A 15,014-nucleotide genomic window follows, 5' to 3' on the forward strand; every position below is an offset into this window, starting at 1 on the left:
CGGCACGGAGCCGAGGATCGGCTCCGAACCCATGTGTAATAACCAAGGCGAGATGAACACTCCACATGGAACGTTATGGTAAGGACATAACTTCTTTTTACTCTCATTCCCTGCCTACAACAAGAGTTTCGATGGTGGGCACTGGCCTGTCACCACAACAAGGGACAGCCTTTCACTTTACCCACAGCCAAGCAGACACTAACAAACAGATGCATCGGGATTATGCCTGGGGAGCACACTTGGCGGGAAAATGTATACAGGGCACGTGGCCCACGGACCAAATACATCTTCATATCAATCAAAAAGAGATGCTAGCTGTACAGAATGCCCTGACAGCCTTCAAGGACCTACTACATCCAGGACAACTATTACTAAAGACGGACAATACTACAGTCATGTGGTACATAAACAAACAAGGGGGCACACATTCCTACCCCCTCTGCAGGCAAGCTATGACTTAGTGGAACACAGCACTGGCCTGTCAAGTACATCTGCAGGCACAGTTCCTGCCAGGAAAGAAAAATACTCTGGCAGACGAACTAAGCAGAAACCTCATGGACCCTCACGAGTGGAAACTAGATCCACAAATCTTCAGCATGATAACAAAGAAATGGGGATGCCCAGACATAGATTTATTTGCCTCCCCTCACAACTGCCAACTACAGAGTTTCTGCACAAGGACTTATCACTCTCAAGCATGGAAGGTGGATGCTCTATCATTCAATTGGAAAACCCTAACAGTTTCTGCCTATCCACCACTGCCTCTACTCTCCAAGGTAATCATAAAAGTCAGACAAGAGCAGCCAAAAATGATTCTGATTGCCCCAGACTGGCCACGTCAGCACTGGTACCCAATCCTAAAGAGCTTGTCTTAAGGGCCAGCCTGGACTTTACCTCAAATTCCTCATCTGCTGACCCAACAAAACAATCGGATCCTGCACATCCAACTCAAAACCTTAAATCTGGCTGCATGGCGAATAATATAGCCACTCAGAACACTCCTCTCTCTAAAGCTTTTATGGATGTCATATTGGAAGCCAGGAGTCCCAGCACCAGGAAATCTTATGCAGAAAAATGGAAGAGATTCTGTGCTTGGAACCAGGCACAAGGACTTGAACCGCTTGTTCCAAATATTCCTCAGATTTTACAATACCTAACTGAGATGCTGGACAAAGGCCTATCCTTCTCATCAATTAAGATCCATGCCTCTGCCATTTCAGCTCATTACAATACGGAACCTCCTATTTTCTCTCATCCACTGCTAAGACAGTACCTCAGAGGGGCAAAAAACATAAGACCCCTAAGAAGAGCACCTATACCAACATGGGACCTCAACTTTGTCTTGGAAAAGCTCACACTACCTCCTTTTGAGCCAGCCCATACAGCTGAGATAAAATTCTTATGGAAAACCGCTCTGCTGCTAGCAGTAACTTCAGTAAGAAGAATCTCAGAGCTACAGGCATTAATGGCAGTGGAACCTTTTATCATTTTTCATACGGACAGGTTTCTCTAAGGACAAACCCAACATTTATGCCAAAGGTAGTATCCAGTGTGGCTCTTAACCAAACCATTCATTTACCAACCTTTTATCCAAATCCCCAGAATAAAGGGGAAAGACTTCTGCACTCTTTGGACATACAGACAGCTACGCTTCTACTTGGAAAAAACAAAAGCTTTCAGGAAAACTGAGTAACTTTTTGTTGCATACGCCGCAGGATCACAAGGAAAGGCTATTTCAAAGCAGACTATTTCAAAATGGATAGGACACTACATTCGTTTCTGCTATGCACAGCATGGCAAATCAGTGCCTAAGGATATTAGGCCACATTCTACCAGGGCAGCAGCCACATCAGCAGCCTTTCTCAGAGGAGTACCAACCAAGGAAATTTTGGAGGCTGCAACTTGGAGTTCAGTGCACACTTTTACCAAGCACTATCACTTACCTCTTTACTCTAAATCCAGAGCAGGCTTTGCCACTGCAGTTCTGCAGGGCCTCATAGCCTCTCCTAATTCTGTTTAGACTCAGCCGCCCAACCTAAGGTTTGGGATTCAACCCAAGTGTAATGACTGCAACAGTGAAACACGATGAACATAGTACAGTTGTGTACCTACCATAAATGTAGATGTTTGAGTGTATTCACTGTTGCAGTCCAGGTTATCCTCCCACCATCCCCTTTTCATTGCTGGAAATTATCTGTTGTTCTCTATTCTATACAACCTATGTGGTGTATTTGCTTGTAGAGGAAGGTAATGTTTATGTTAGGGCATGCATTTTTATTTGCAAATTTTTAGCCTTCCTTTTTGGGGGCACCTGACATCTGGGGCAAGAAAAACTGAAGAAAATGGCGTCGGCTGCATCTTTTATACCCCTGGTGCACTGACATCAGGGAAGAGGCGATAGAAACCGACACCGGACCAGGACTTTGGAATTCAGGCCGACTGCGGGTAGCCTGCCAGCAGGAATAACCCAAGTGCAACAGCGAATACACTCGAACATCTACATTTATGGTAGGTACACAACTGTACTTTTTGGACTGAAGTTCCTAACAGTAAAATTAGACTGCTTTTGGTTTTATTTGCTTGTTTCATTGTTCCTAGTATTTTTGTATAGACTGCTGCACATGGAAATGTTGAGTTGGTTGCTATAGAATGTTGGTAATGTATATAGGTAGTACTTGATTAAATTATTAGGATTTGAAGCTGACATTTATATTTTTTGCGTATGGGTAAATTACAGAACTTCTTACTTTTCTCAAGACAACATTTGAAACTGAGCATGTTTTTTTTTTTTTTGCCTTTCCCATAAGGGTGATTAACAGTAAATGTAGCTATTCAGTATTGCAGCAAGACATTTTTGTAAATTCTGCAGTGGTTTGTAACAGCAAGTTACGGGACTTCATTTTGCTAGATCTCAAGTTATAGTTGATATTCTCTTTGCAAGAGCTTTGTGCTTACCTTGCATCAGTTCTGTATATGCACAACACTAATTTTTCTTTGTGCATCTTCCAGGAAGATTTGTTAGCCCTGAGGAAGACAGTGAAAACATTTCTTGCTGTATGTCAACAATGCCTGTCCAACGTTAATACACCTGTGAAAGAGCAGGTAATTTTTTTTTAATGAGGTCTAGTGTAATGAAAAAAAAAAGTTTGCAATTTTGGTGGGTGTAACTTTTAACCTTTATACCATTGTTTGTTGATGTTAATGCTGAAAAGAAAATTAATCTAGACCACTGTCTTACCCCCCCAGCAGTTTTTCAGTTTGTAATGTTTTAAATTATCAAAAATGCCTACTAATTCAAATATTTTTTTTATTTATTTAAACTATACCTTTTCTAAAAGACAGTTATTTTTTTTTTCTTCTCTGTTGAGTCTTATTCTTTTTTTCAGGTTCAGGTGACCAGAAAATAGACATCTACTTACTAGTGGAAACTAGCACATGATATATGATGGTGGGAACTACTTGTAGGGTGAATAATAATAGGGGCTCTGCATTCATAGTGGAGCAAATACATTAACAGCGCAAGTAAAAAGTATATGAGAGAGGTGTGCATGTTTTTTTTTTCATATCTTCCATTGTTATCTCCAACAATAAAGTACATTTTTGATTGCTGATGTTACCAGAGTTGTGCTTTCGTGTATTATTTTGCTATTATGCAACACGTAGGTGCTTTGCACTGGTTCTTAACTTTTCCTCTGTGAGGCGATTGTGTTTTTGTCGCTGTGTTTGACAGTGGATGAGTTATACCAACTGCATTTGAAGTTTGAGATTAGTTTTATTTATTTGTTAGCATTTGTTTACCAGGATTGTCCGTCTGTGTATAAATTGCCCCTTTTCAGCAGAGAACATGGAAGAAAAGCTTCAAGCATAAATACATGTACAAAAGGTACAAAAAGCAGATAAGGAAAAAATACAGTGACTTTAAGCAGTTTCACAGAGCAAATGCAAATAGAGCACACAATAAAAAAGGTTTTGTAGAAGACAACAGAACACATCAATAGAGAAAAAAATGGAAGTCATGAATAGCATTTAATAAGTGCAACAAAGGTTTAAAATAAAGAAAGTGGAAGGAAAGAAATGAGAAAGTAATTTGCTCGAGCAGGCTTTTAATAAATTAAGTTTGGGAGGGGGTATTTAAGTAATGTGTTGGTGGAAGCAGTAGTTATACAGTAGTGAGCAAGAGGGGCTAGGTAAAAAGACATGTTTGCGAAACAACACCAGGGAAATGGGTAAAGGTACCAGCACATAAAATGATTGGATGACGCATTGGCTCTGGAAGAGCTTGAAATAGACAGTAGATTGGACGGTGCAGTAGTGCAGCGATAGCATTGTCACATCACAGCAAGTGGTTCTCAGGTTCGATTCTCGGCTGGGGTGCCTTCTGTGCAGAGTCTGCGTGTCCTTTCCTGCATTCAGGTGGGTTTCCTCCGATGTTACAAAGACATGCATCTGGAGTGTTTCTCCCTGGGCCTCTGCTGAAAATTTACTTTGTTCCAAGTCGGACTTTCCCAGTAAACAAATGTTAAATAAGTAAAATAAATAAATAAGCTGAGTGTAAGGAAAGTTGATTAAAGGAAATGTATTGTTATTGTTGTGATGAGAAGGCTACAAGGTTCCAGTGTATGGTTTGTGGCTGGGTAGAAGGAGATACAGAGGGGATGTAATGTAAAAGTGGATGAAGAAAGATGGAGAGAAAATTCAAGGTAGTGAACCAGAAGATGATGTAGGGGAGCAGCAGGGTGTAATAAAAATAAGTGGGAGATATGAGAAGAATGGGAAGTAGTAAGGAAATGGGAAAAGAAAGTAACTGGTTTAAGGAGAAAGGATGAAAAGAGACAATATAGATATACTATTGGTGTAGGAATGCTGCAGAGTTGGTTCAGGAACCCACTATCCACCTCAGAAGCTCCAGCTGTTTCTCCACAGTTGTGGGACTGCAGAGGTAATGTAATTAAGTAAGGGAGTATGGAAATGGAAAGTGCAAAGCCTTGTAAATAATGAATGCAGGGGGATTGCCACTTGAAGAAATACCCCCCCCCCCCAAGATTTAATTAAGTACCTTTTTTATTGTTGTAGACTGTTTAGGGTTGAATGTAATTTGATCTGATATTAAAGTCTTCATTGATCTACTGGAGATTCATAAAGTGAAGAGAGAGCTTGCAGTAATACCAGGATGTGATTTTGGCAAAGCAGAAAGTGCTTCTGCAGGTATAGGAAGGTGTGGACTTGAAAGGATAACAGCGGGAAAAGAATTCCAGTGAATGTGAAGACTGATCAGAAGAGAAGGAGAAATAGAGGAATATGGAAATGGAGGGGTAGAAGAAAGCTTGTCAGCTAGGTGGAGTATTTGTGTTGTCCTTCTGTCTTGGGAAGAATTACATGGGATGAGAAGGTGCAACAGTGTAATTTGGCATGGGTGGTAACAGTGCTGTAGGTGATACAGAAAAGAATGGGTCAGCCTTTGCTGAAGACCGTACAAGAAAGAATAAACCCTGTGGGAACAAATGACTTTCTGGACATTCTTTGGCGACTGCAAAGCAGAAGATAACAGGATACAAAGCAAAATGGTGAATGTAGTACTGTCTTGAGGTATGTTGTGACTGTTGCAGTTAGTGCTAAGAAAGATGACTGAAGGTTCTTATTTGAAGCTTCTCAGTCAACAAGCAGGCGTGAGATGGTGGTCTTTGCCTCCAGGTGACACTAACCAGCAGTTTTCTTTAAAAGTCGTAGTGAGGAGTCCTGTTTTTCCTTATGCCAGCACTTTCATTGTGAGTGTGTTGGTCAGAGAGAGGCAGTCCCTCTCTGTTTCTTTACTGCCATTCTTTTCTGTGAGGGTGCTTTTGGCTAGCATTACATTTTCAAAGTACTTCTTATCTTACATTGAGAAACTCTCTGTAGTTTGTGATACTAAGCATTTTTCCTTTGCGTGTAGTCCTCACTCAGCACATTTCTTGCATTTTGTATGTCCTCTGTTTGGAGACATTTTCACCTCATATTAGTGAACATTGTGGCATCATGTATATTGCTTTAAGAGGGTTGATCTGGTGCTGCACTGTGCAGGTGTTCATCCTAAGGATCGCTGCTTCGGTGTTATACACAGTGTGGAGAGTTGTACAGTAAGTCAGTTTCTCTTCATCTGACTTATTTTCCAGAGCTTTCTGACAGCACCGCCTGTGTTGGCCTGTCCCATGCAGTAAACACCAGTAGGGTGTACAGAAACTTGGAGGTATCCATGCCATTTTTCAATACCTTTTTTTTCCATATTGAATTATCATATATCATTCCATTGGTGTCATCCAGTTAATGCTCAGAGCTGCTGTAAATGTAGAGCTTAGAAATCTTTTTCCATTATACTGTTATGTTCTTTCCTTTTTTGAAATGATTTTCTTTTTTACTGTGATTTGGAGATCTGTCCAAGGCTGCTGATGAGACATTTTGCTTTGTTTAATAAAAAAATGTTTTACAGTAAAGGGAAGTGTAAGTCACTTGCTTTTTTAGAACTTTAAACCTTCCATCTTTAGGAGAAATGGCAGCTGCACTTTTCAGAGGGAAGATGCCAAAAGAAGGTGGAGAGGGAAGGAAAAACTAAAGTTTCTGCAGGCAAGGACGTCAGATTTCTGTCATCCCCTCAGTCCTGAAGCAGCTTAAGATCTATGCTCCAAACAGACAAAGGCTAACCCACACCTGGCTCTGACATCTCCTTCTACAATATCCCTAAACTGCTGGAGCTCCTTTGGAGATTGACATTGAGTTTTAGTCTTGATAGAACTAATTAGGCATTGCCTGCCTCATCACAGCCAGATGTCAGTTCCTAGGCAGCTACAGATAACCATTTCCAGAGACCACTACTGTTCTCTGGATATTCCAGCAGTTTTGTCCTGGGGCCTATTGGTCTGAAGGGAAAATGGCCTTCTTTTTTTTTAAAACATAGTATTGCTTTGTTGTCTTACTGCCCTTATGTCAGTAAAGAATAATAGTAATCAGTACATACTGTGTAATCTTCATACATGGTGCACTTTGTTAGTGGATGATAATCTTAAACACAATTTAACACCCTCCCCCTTCATATTCTTTAATATACATTACAGATCTACCCAATGCCAGTGATTATAAGGGAACACAAAAAGACATGTTGCATTATTGCAAGTCTACTACTGAACAGTATATTGACTTGCCATATCTTTATTGAGTTGTAATTGCCTACTTAATGCATTCACCAATTGTAAATTCTCTAATCACCTGCTTACAAAGAATATGTAGTCTGGTCACAAATTCCATTTACTGATAAAGCTCTTCTGCTCTTTGTAGAAATATAAACTATGAACTGTTACCCAATGCCCGACTACTTATGTTCTCATATTTTTCTGCCATTCCAAAATGCATAATGTCATCTACATATTAAATATTGAATTGCTAGTCACTCAATGCAAATGTTTATTAATGCAAATATTAAACAGGTCTTTTTTACTTTACATTTTTACATCCCTGAGGTGGAATACCGTTTTTCTGTCTACAAATATTGTAGATACACAAAATGTAAAGAGAAAGACAGGTGAAATTAGAACATCCCATTCCAGAAGGGGTTGAAGATTTATAATTCTGCAGAGGTGTATTTGGTACTTAGAGAACCTTTTAAAATGTCCACACTAGTCCAACATGTCCAAAGTCCCGCATGCAAAAGTAGGTGATGATAATGCCTGAAATGTCATTTTCATCTGAAAGTTCAGTTTTCTCCTCAATGCTATTAGCCTTTTCCAGTTCTAGAAACAGTTTCTTTTGAGTTTGCTTTCTTTCACTCTTATCTTCCATTTTTTTCTTGAAGAGAAGGGAATAGCTTCACTGGTTTTCCTTCACATGCTTTGGAGGTGTCTTCCATGATTTTCTGAGCTGGGAGGTCGAGGCTCCAGTACCTTAATTCTCTTTTTCGCTCTGCCTGAAGTTGGAAAGATCTTGAATGGCAATTTCTGGGTCATTAAAATCTTTACACTTGGTCAGTTTTTCACTCCATTTCACCCAAAGCTATGCTTTGCTCTCGTCGTCCTATGTATGCGATTTGGGCTTGCTGTATTTTTGTAGGCTCCAGGGTTATGCTTTGTTCAGCCTTTTTTGGTAGCATTCAAGTATTTACCTACAGACCACTTGTTTGCTGTTATTAACCCAAAAAAGCTGGAAATATCAGCTTTTTAGCAAATCTTATTATTCTTACATCCAAAGAGAAAGATTCTCTGCTTTCTAATTTTCTTGTACTGGATGTCATGGCTGCTTTTTTTTTTAAGGAAGAAGCTTAGGGCAACTGAAATGCCTGCAGTTCTCTTAGTAAATGTAATGCCTGCTTTGGCGTATCTGTCTTGAACTCTGCTGTTTTGACTGTTGATGCTTTACCAGTGAATATGTGGAGATGTGACATAGAATTCAAGTCTTTCATCCCCAACTTGGTAAACCATCCACCTCTTGATGGCTTTTGTTACCAATTGAAAGAGAAGAGTCATCTCTGGACCAGTCCTTGGAATTGGATATTCTTGAAGCAAAGGACATCTCATTTGTATTTTTCTTTCAGATTATTATTGCAAAGAGACTAATTTAAGGACTGAGTAACATTTGCAATTCAAGAGCTGCTAGGGCAGATAGAAATTGATCATGGTACTGTAACTAACACCCAAGACAAGTGGATTTAAAATCTGTAAAAAAAAAAAAATATAGGGGAGAAGAGGATACAGGAGAGAGGAAATAGAAAATATTTGGAAGGACTGGCACAAGTTAAATTGCAACAGAATATAAAGGGAAATCTTTCAGAACAAGCGGAAGAACCGCTGCAAATTGATGGGAAGAACAAAGTGAGCATTTAAGTTATGAGTTTAGAAAAATTGCTTTTGAGCACCTGTTTTTTGATAGTATTTCCAGAGTGCAGAAATTCTTAACACAACAATTAAGGTGATAGAAAGTAGAAAGATTGCTAGCTAAACTCAGGGGAACCTATGAGAAGAATAACAACTGGAGATTGTGAGAAGATAATGGAAATATTTTAGAACTTCTATGAATATTTATAGAAACCCGAGGAATGGCGAATTAGGATAAGGTGCAGTTGAAAGTATTTATAGAAGATTTAGAGTTGCTAGCATTAGAGGAGGAGGAAGAGGCTGAGTTGTTGTTAGGATAGATGAGAAATAAAAACTGTGATGTATAGTCAATCTACATGAAAATCCCTTGGATCAAATGGCATTCTTATAGAAGCCTGAAAGTAAAGAGGGAAGAGATTGACGAATCCCTCTCTTAAACTTTTAATTTGTATTTGCATTCTGCTGTCTGTCTGAATTGTCTGAATTGTTTTTTGCCACATTTTACTGTATAAAATACTAGTTCTTCTGTAGCATAGACCAGTTCCAGGTGTGCTTTTCTGGGTCTGTTTTGTAACTTTTGAGCATCAAGTTCAAGCCATCTTTGTTGGCGAAGGCCCTTCTGTAACCTTATAGGAAGAAAGTGCTGTCTGGATCCCATCTAATCAAGGGTGATTGGACAAGAGCTCAGAGAGAGCATCCTTATTAGCTAGTTTGAGTTAAAAGGGTTATTTCTTGTTTTATTTAAGCCCCTAGTTTGCACTTGTTTGAATGTAGTGCACCATCATGCACTGCCGTGTAACAGTGGTTACCATTGGTGGTTATAGATGCAAATGTTTTGCTTGGTAAATTTTCCTTTAACACTTTGCTTGTGGTCCTGCAGAGTTTTTTTGCGACCCTGCTCTACTGTCAGGTGGAACACTAAGCCTAGCCTCAGGGGTACCAACACACCTTTCACTCATTAGCCATTCCTAAGGGTGACCCTTTTCCTGACCATATAAATTTACCTAACACTATTGATGGACAATTTTCCACAGTTTTTCCATCTATCTTGGTTGACATGGGCATCTTGAGGCAGTGTAGTATCCTTCTCATGTTCACTAACAACTCTCTACCCCTAGTCCACACAAACTCAACATATGAGAGGTGCAACTATATTAAGAACCTTTAATCTGTGCTCTCTCACACACCAGTCAGTACATATGACAATGAGCAGGTTGTCAGCATGCACACCTCACCTCCTACTCCACTCAAACACACACTTGCATATGCAGTGGTCCTCACCAGAAAAATACCCAACACCAGAGACCTCACAAACACAATTCTTCTGCAGAACACAATAGCTCACACACCAGTGCCTCACCTGTCAAGCCCTTAAGGCAGAGCACAAAACCAAATATATTAGCCATAGGTGATTCCATCGTGAGATGCACAGATGTCCTTCTCACCAAGCTGGATAAGGAAAAGGTCATGGTCACCTGTCTGTCAGGTGCTAGGATGTGCCATATCACACATACACTCATGTCTGTCAACAACAGGTACTGTTATGACTCCATCATAGTCCATGTTGGTGTGAACGATTTGAGATGTACCTCTCTGGACTATATGAAGGGAGACACGACTGATTCTGTGTTTCAGGCAGGTATGTCCCTAGCCCTAAGCAGCATTTTGCCTTCACCTAGGATGATGCCTCAATAGAAACAGAAAATGATAAGACTTCAATAATTGGCTTAGTTTCTTGTGTCATTCTAAGGGGATCCAGTATCTGTCAGCCTGGGAAGACATGATCGACAGACCTTGATGCTTTGCCAGAGGTGATCTTCATCTGTTACCCCTGGGATTTTGGGTACTGGCTAAGGCTCTTTCCACCTTCACAGTGTATTTTTTTAGGTAGTGTCTCGAGGACAAAATTCAAAACATACAAACTCCATCCAAAAACAATCTCAGGGTTATGCTGCTAAACACTTGGAGTCTTAACATGAAATTGCACTCACTGGAAGCAGTCCTCACCTTGGAAGAGACTTGGTTCAAGGATGTGGAGAGCACCCCAGCCATACTAGGTTACACCTTCTTCTACATGTTCAGACCATAAACTGAAGGCGTCAAAACTAAAGGAAGCAGTGTATCAATATTCATTAAAGATAAATACACCTTCGGATTCGTTAAAACAGTCTGATTCCCTGGAGATATTTCAGGTGCAGTTAACTGTTGGTAGAACACCTGTTCAAGTCTTTGCCAGCTACAGGGCCCCCTGCATGACTCGTTTATTTGGATCTACTTGAGTCTGCCAAGATGCATCCGAGCACTATGGTTTGGGCAACTTTAACTACCCATTCATTGACTGAGTAAATTACTCGTGCTCAAACTCACTTGCCCAAAGGTTCCTCAACTTGCCCTGGACCGGGTGATTGATACCTCCCCAAGAGGTGCCAACATCAGCTTAAGCAAGTAAAACCTCTTGTGAAGTCCTCCAAAGCAAAGTACAAATCCAGATCAGATTCCTCAACTAAGGACAACCATAAGTTACATCAGTAACCTAAAAGGGAAAGCCCAGATTGTGCCAAGCTAGTAGTTAATGATACCACATATACTGACCAGTGGACTTGGCTGACCTGTTGACTGACAGGTTCTGTGCAAACTTCACACCCCTGCCACACGTACCCCATGACATCCCTACCACCTGTCCCCTACCTTGTATCTCTAAAGAGCAAGTCGTAAACACCCCCTCTTAGGCCAAGAAAACAGGATCTATGGGACCTGTTGACATCCCAGGCTGCATCCTACATAGGCTGTAACAAAAATTAGCAACGCCATTGGGTACGCAAATCTTCAGTCATAGTTTAAGCACTGGCATCGTCCCAGCTGAATGGAAAATGGCCACTATTATTCCTTTGCACAAAGGTGGTGCTTCCACTGACCCTGAGAACTGTAGACCTATTAGCCTGACTAGCCTTATCCGCAAGGCCATGGAGCAAATCATCATGGACCGTATCAACAAAGATATAGGTAATCTCCAAACACTTGATCCTTCTCAGTTTGGATTTGTCAGAGGAAGATCATGCTTGTTAAACCTGGTTGACAACTTTGAGATGGTCACCAATGCCCTGGACTAGGAGAAATCTGTGCATACAGCTTACCTAGACTTAGCCAAGGCTTTTCACGCTATCCCCAACTCGGGCATCATTCAAACTCACCCAGCTAGGTATCAACCCTTATATCGTTGGATGGGTTGCTAACTGGCTCAATGATAGAACACACACAGTCAAAATAGGGGAATCCACCTCCAGCAGCAGACCTGTAACCAGTGGTGTTCCACAGGGGATCAGTCCTGGGACCTCTAATGTTTGGAATGTATTTCTTCAAAGTACAAGCAAAAACTAAAGGTCTGTGGCTGGCAAAGTTTGCTGATTACTACAAACTGGGAGAAGTCATAAAATCTCCAAATGATGTCAACAACATAAGAGGGTCTTACACAGACAAATGATTGGTGCCAAAGTCATGGCCTTAAATTCGATGCAAAAAAATGTATTATTCCTTTCAGTAAGAGCGATGTTCCTGCTAACTACCACAGCAATAGCAACACCCTAGGTATGCATGTGGTGAGAAACTTGGGCACACATGTTGACAACAACCTTACCTTTGATCATCATGTCTCCATAGTGGTAAGAAGGCATTCTGTATTGCTCATCTCATAAGTAAGGGCATTGCCTCCAAAAAAAAAAAAGAAGCTATAACCTCCCTGTACTATTCCCTCAACAGGCCAATAATTGAGTACAATGCCCCTTTGCTGTTTATCTTTCCAAGCACCTGCAGCAGTTGGAGAGACCACAAAGGTTCCTCACAAGGAAAGTTCAAGGTCTTCAGCATCTGTCCTATGTGGATCGTCTGAAACCACTGTATTCTGTTTCATACACACTACTCAGAGGCGATCTGTATTGCATACAAGGCAATTTGATCCTGCCTTATTGGAAATGCTGCATATCAGCAAGTCAAATAGTACACAAGTTACTCACTCTAAGACCTTAACTTGGTATGTGACATTAGTAGAACCTGCTGGAAGGACAGATTTCTCTCCCAGAGGTTCACACCTTTGAAACAGAATTCTCCATGTCAAACAGAGCAACTCATTGGCCCTCTTCAGACGCAGTCTGGACGATTGGATGGGTAACCATAAATTCACCCCTGAGGTTCTACCTGTGTACCTTATGGACAGGGGCAATAGGTGCTAATTGTGGAAATAAGGGTAGAACTTGGCTAGGCTTGTAAGGGCCCTAGGGCCATTAGCCTAGTAACTACCTATGATAAGACTTTGAAGGAATGTTTAGTAATATATTAAAAGGAGGAGAGGTGCAGTTATCCTGGAGTAGATCAGTGGTAGCAATATTGCTGAAAGAGGGGAAAGGTCCCCTACAGACGTGGTGTCATACAGACCAATTTCTGTTTTGAGTCACAATTAATGTCTGTGTTAACGAAGAGAGTTACAAAACTGCTATCAACATTTATAGAAGTGGATCATTGTGTTTTATGGAATGGAAACTTAACATTTGACAGTGTTAGCAGAACACTGATTTTTCAGAGGGAGTCATAATATAAAAATGCCATTATTGTTGGTGAACTTGACTATAGTGAAAGCATTAGATAGGGTCTGTTGGGGTTACTTGTGTAGAGCATTAACAGTATTTCATTTCCCTCTGAAATAGGTTAATTAGGAGAATGTATGAAGGATTAAAGGTGAGAATAAGATAGGAGGAGTACTGTCAGGCAGGTTGAGTTTTGAGTAGGGCAACCCCACAGGGATATCTTCCCCACTATTTGTCTTGTATTTGAAGCCGTTAGTAAGAAAATTAAGAGACTCCAATGCAGAGACGCAACTGATGTGGTAGTTATAGGAAATAGCTTTTTTCAGAAGATGATTTAGTTGCTTATCTTTGAGGTGGCATAAATAGGCATGGGTGAGAGCCTGTGGTGCCTGTTGGTTAGTGGTGATGCATCCTGAGCCCACCTGCCTGGAAAGGCTTTAAAAAACCTCACTTTGTGAAGCAAAGTCTCTCATTTTGTGCCTTTTGCATGTTTGCATGAGTAGGGAGGATTGGGTCATGAAATACTACAAATATGTTAGTTTAAAAATAGATTCTCTTTTTGTGTTTGTAAAGTGCTTTACTCCACTGAACTATTCCTCAAATCCTGTTTGAGTAACATTTTATTTGATGATGTCAATCTTCATTTATCCTTGACTGATGAGTTCGGTTTCGAGTATCAGAACCGACTCGGGTGTTACTACAGCTCACAGTGACCAAGATTCTCGAGCTTAAGTCTTACCCACAATGTCTCCTAGTTACTCCAGATCTCATTTGCCATTTCCAGAGATGGCCGCTTTTGGCAGAGCTCTCTAGCTAAGTCACTTATTTACTATTTTATCTATCTGTAAACATTCCTATAATCCTGTTTCCTTCTTTGTGCCTTCTGCCTCTTCTTTTTAGTCGATACTAAATTGTGTTCTCTTCCATTGTTGGTAGTCCTGTCTTTCCCTTCTAGTTAATTTAAAAAAAAAAGATGATGATGATTTTGCTATTCTTCTGCTGTCCCTTCCTACCTGGTGTGGGAGTGGGTGCATTCTGAGTGTGTTTTCCAGTTTCTGTTAGGTTTAAAAAAAAAGGCCCTACTGTTTTTTGAGTTGTCTGAAATGCGGCAGAAGATTCCCTTTTTCTGATGGTCATTCTTTTGGGGGTTTTTTCTGTTTAAGTCAGGTTGCAACTGTGTCAGTGGCAAAGAGATAACACAATGACATTGTTTTTAAGAAAGACCTCTTGTTTCATATAAGAATAAGCGTTTTCAATGCAGAGACCATCTCTGGTGCTGACAGAGAGGAAAGTGAAACATCTCCATCAGCCATCTCTTATGTTTTGACAGATTTAGACAGTTTGGTGCCAACTTTAATGTTCTTCGTGTTTCACTGTTGCAGTCATTACATTTGGGTAATCTGCTGGCAGGTTGCCCTCAGTCAGCCTGAATAACAAAGTCTTGGGTCCTCCGTCGGTTGCTGTGTCCTCTTCCATGACATCAGGGGTATAGAACATGCAGCCGACGCCATTTTAATCCGTCTTTCTTGCTGCGTGGTGCTCGAAGCAGAAGCAGTTCACAAGTGCCGGTCGGCCGACTCCTGAAATCTTCATATTCGAGTTT

General features: G+C 40.7%; 1 protein-coding gene across 1 annotated transcript in view; it reads left to right on the forward strand.

Annotated features, from left to right (window-relative positions):
* The window catches only part of STAG1 (stromal antigen 1), a 2,620,144-nt gene that overhangs the window by 1,774,000 nt on the left and 831,130 nt on the right, over positions 1-15,014 (forward strand). The window contains exon 20 of the mRNA XM_044070350.1: positions 3,010-3,102. Coding sequence (XP_043926285.1) covers positions 3,010-3,102 — 93 coding nt within the window. The remainder of the gene's footprint in view (positions 1-3,009; positions 3,103-15,014) is intronic.

Source organism: Protopterus annectens, chromosome 4.part1 (assembly GCF_019279795.1).
Source record: "Protopterus annectens isolate FY-2018-M chromosome 4.part1, PAN1.0, whole genome shotgun sequence".
NCBI lineage: Eukaryota > Metazoa > Chordata > Ceratodontiformes > Protopteridae > Protopterus > Protopterus annectens.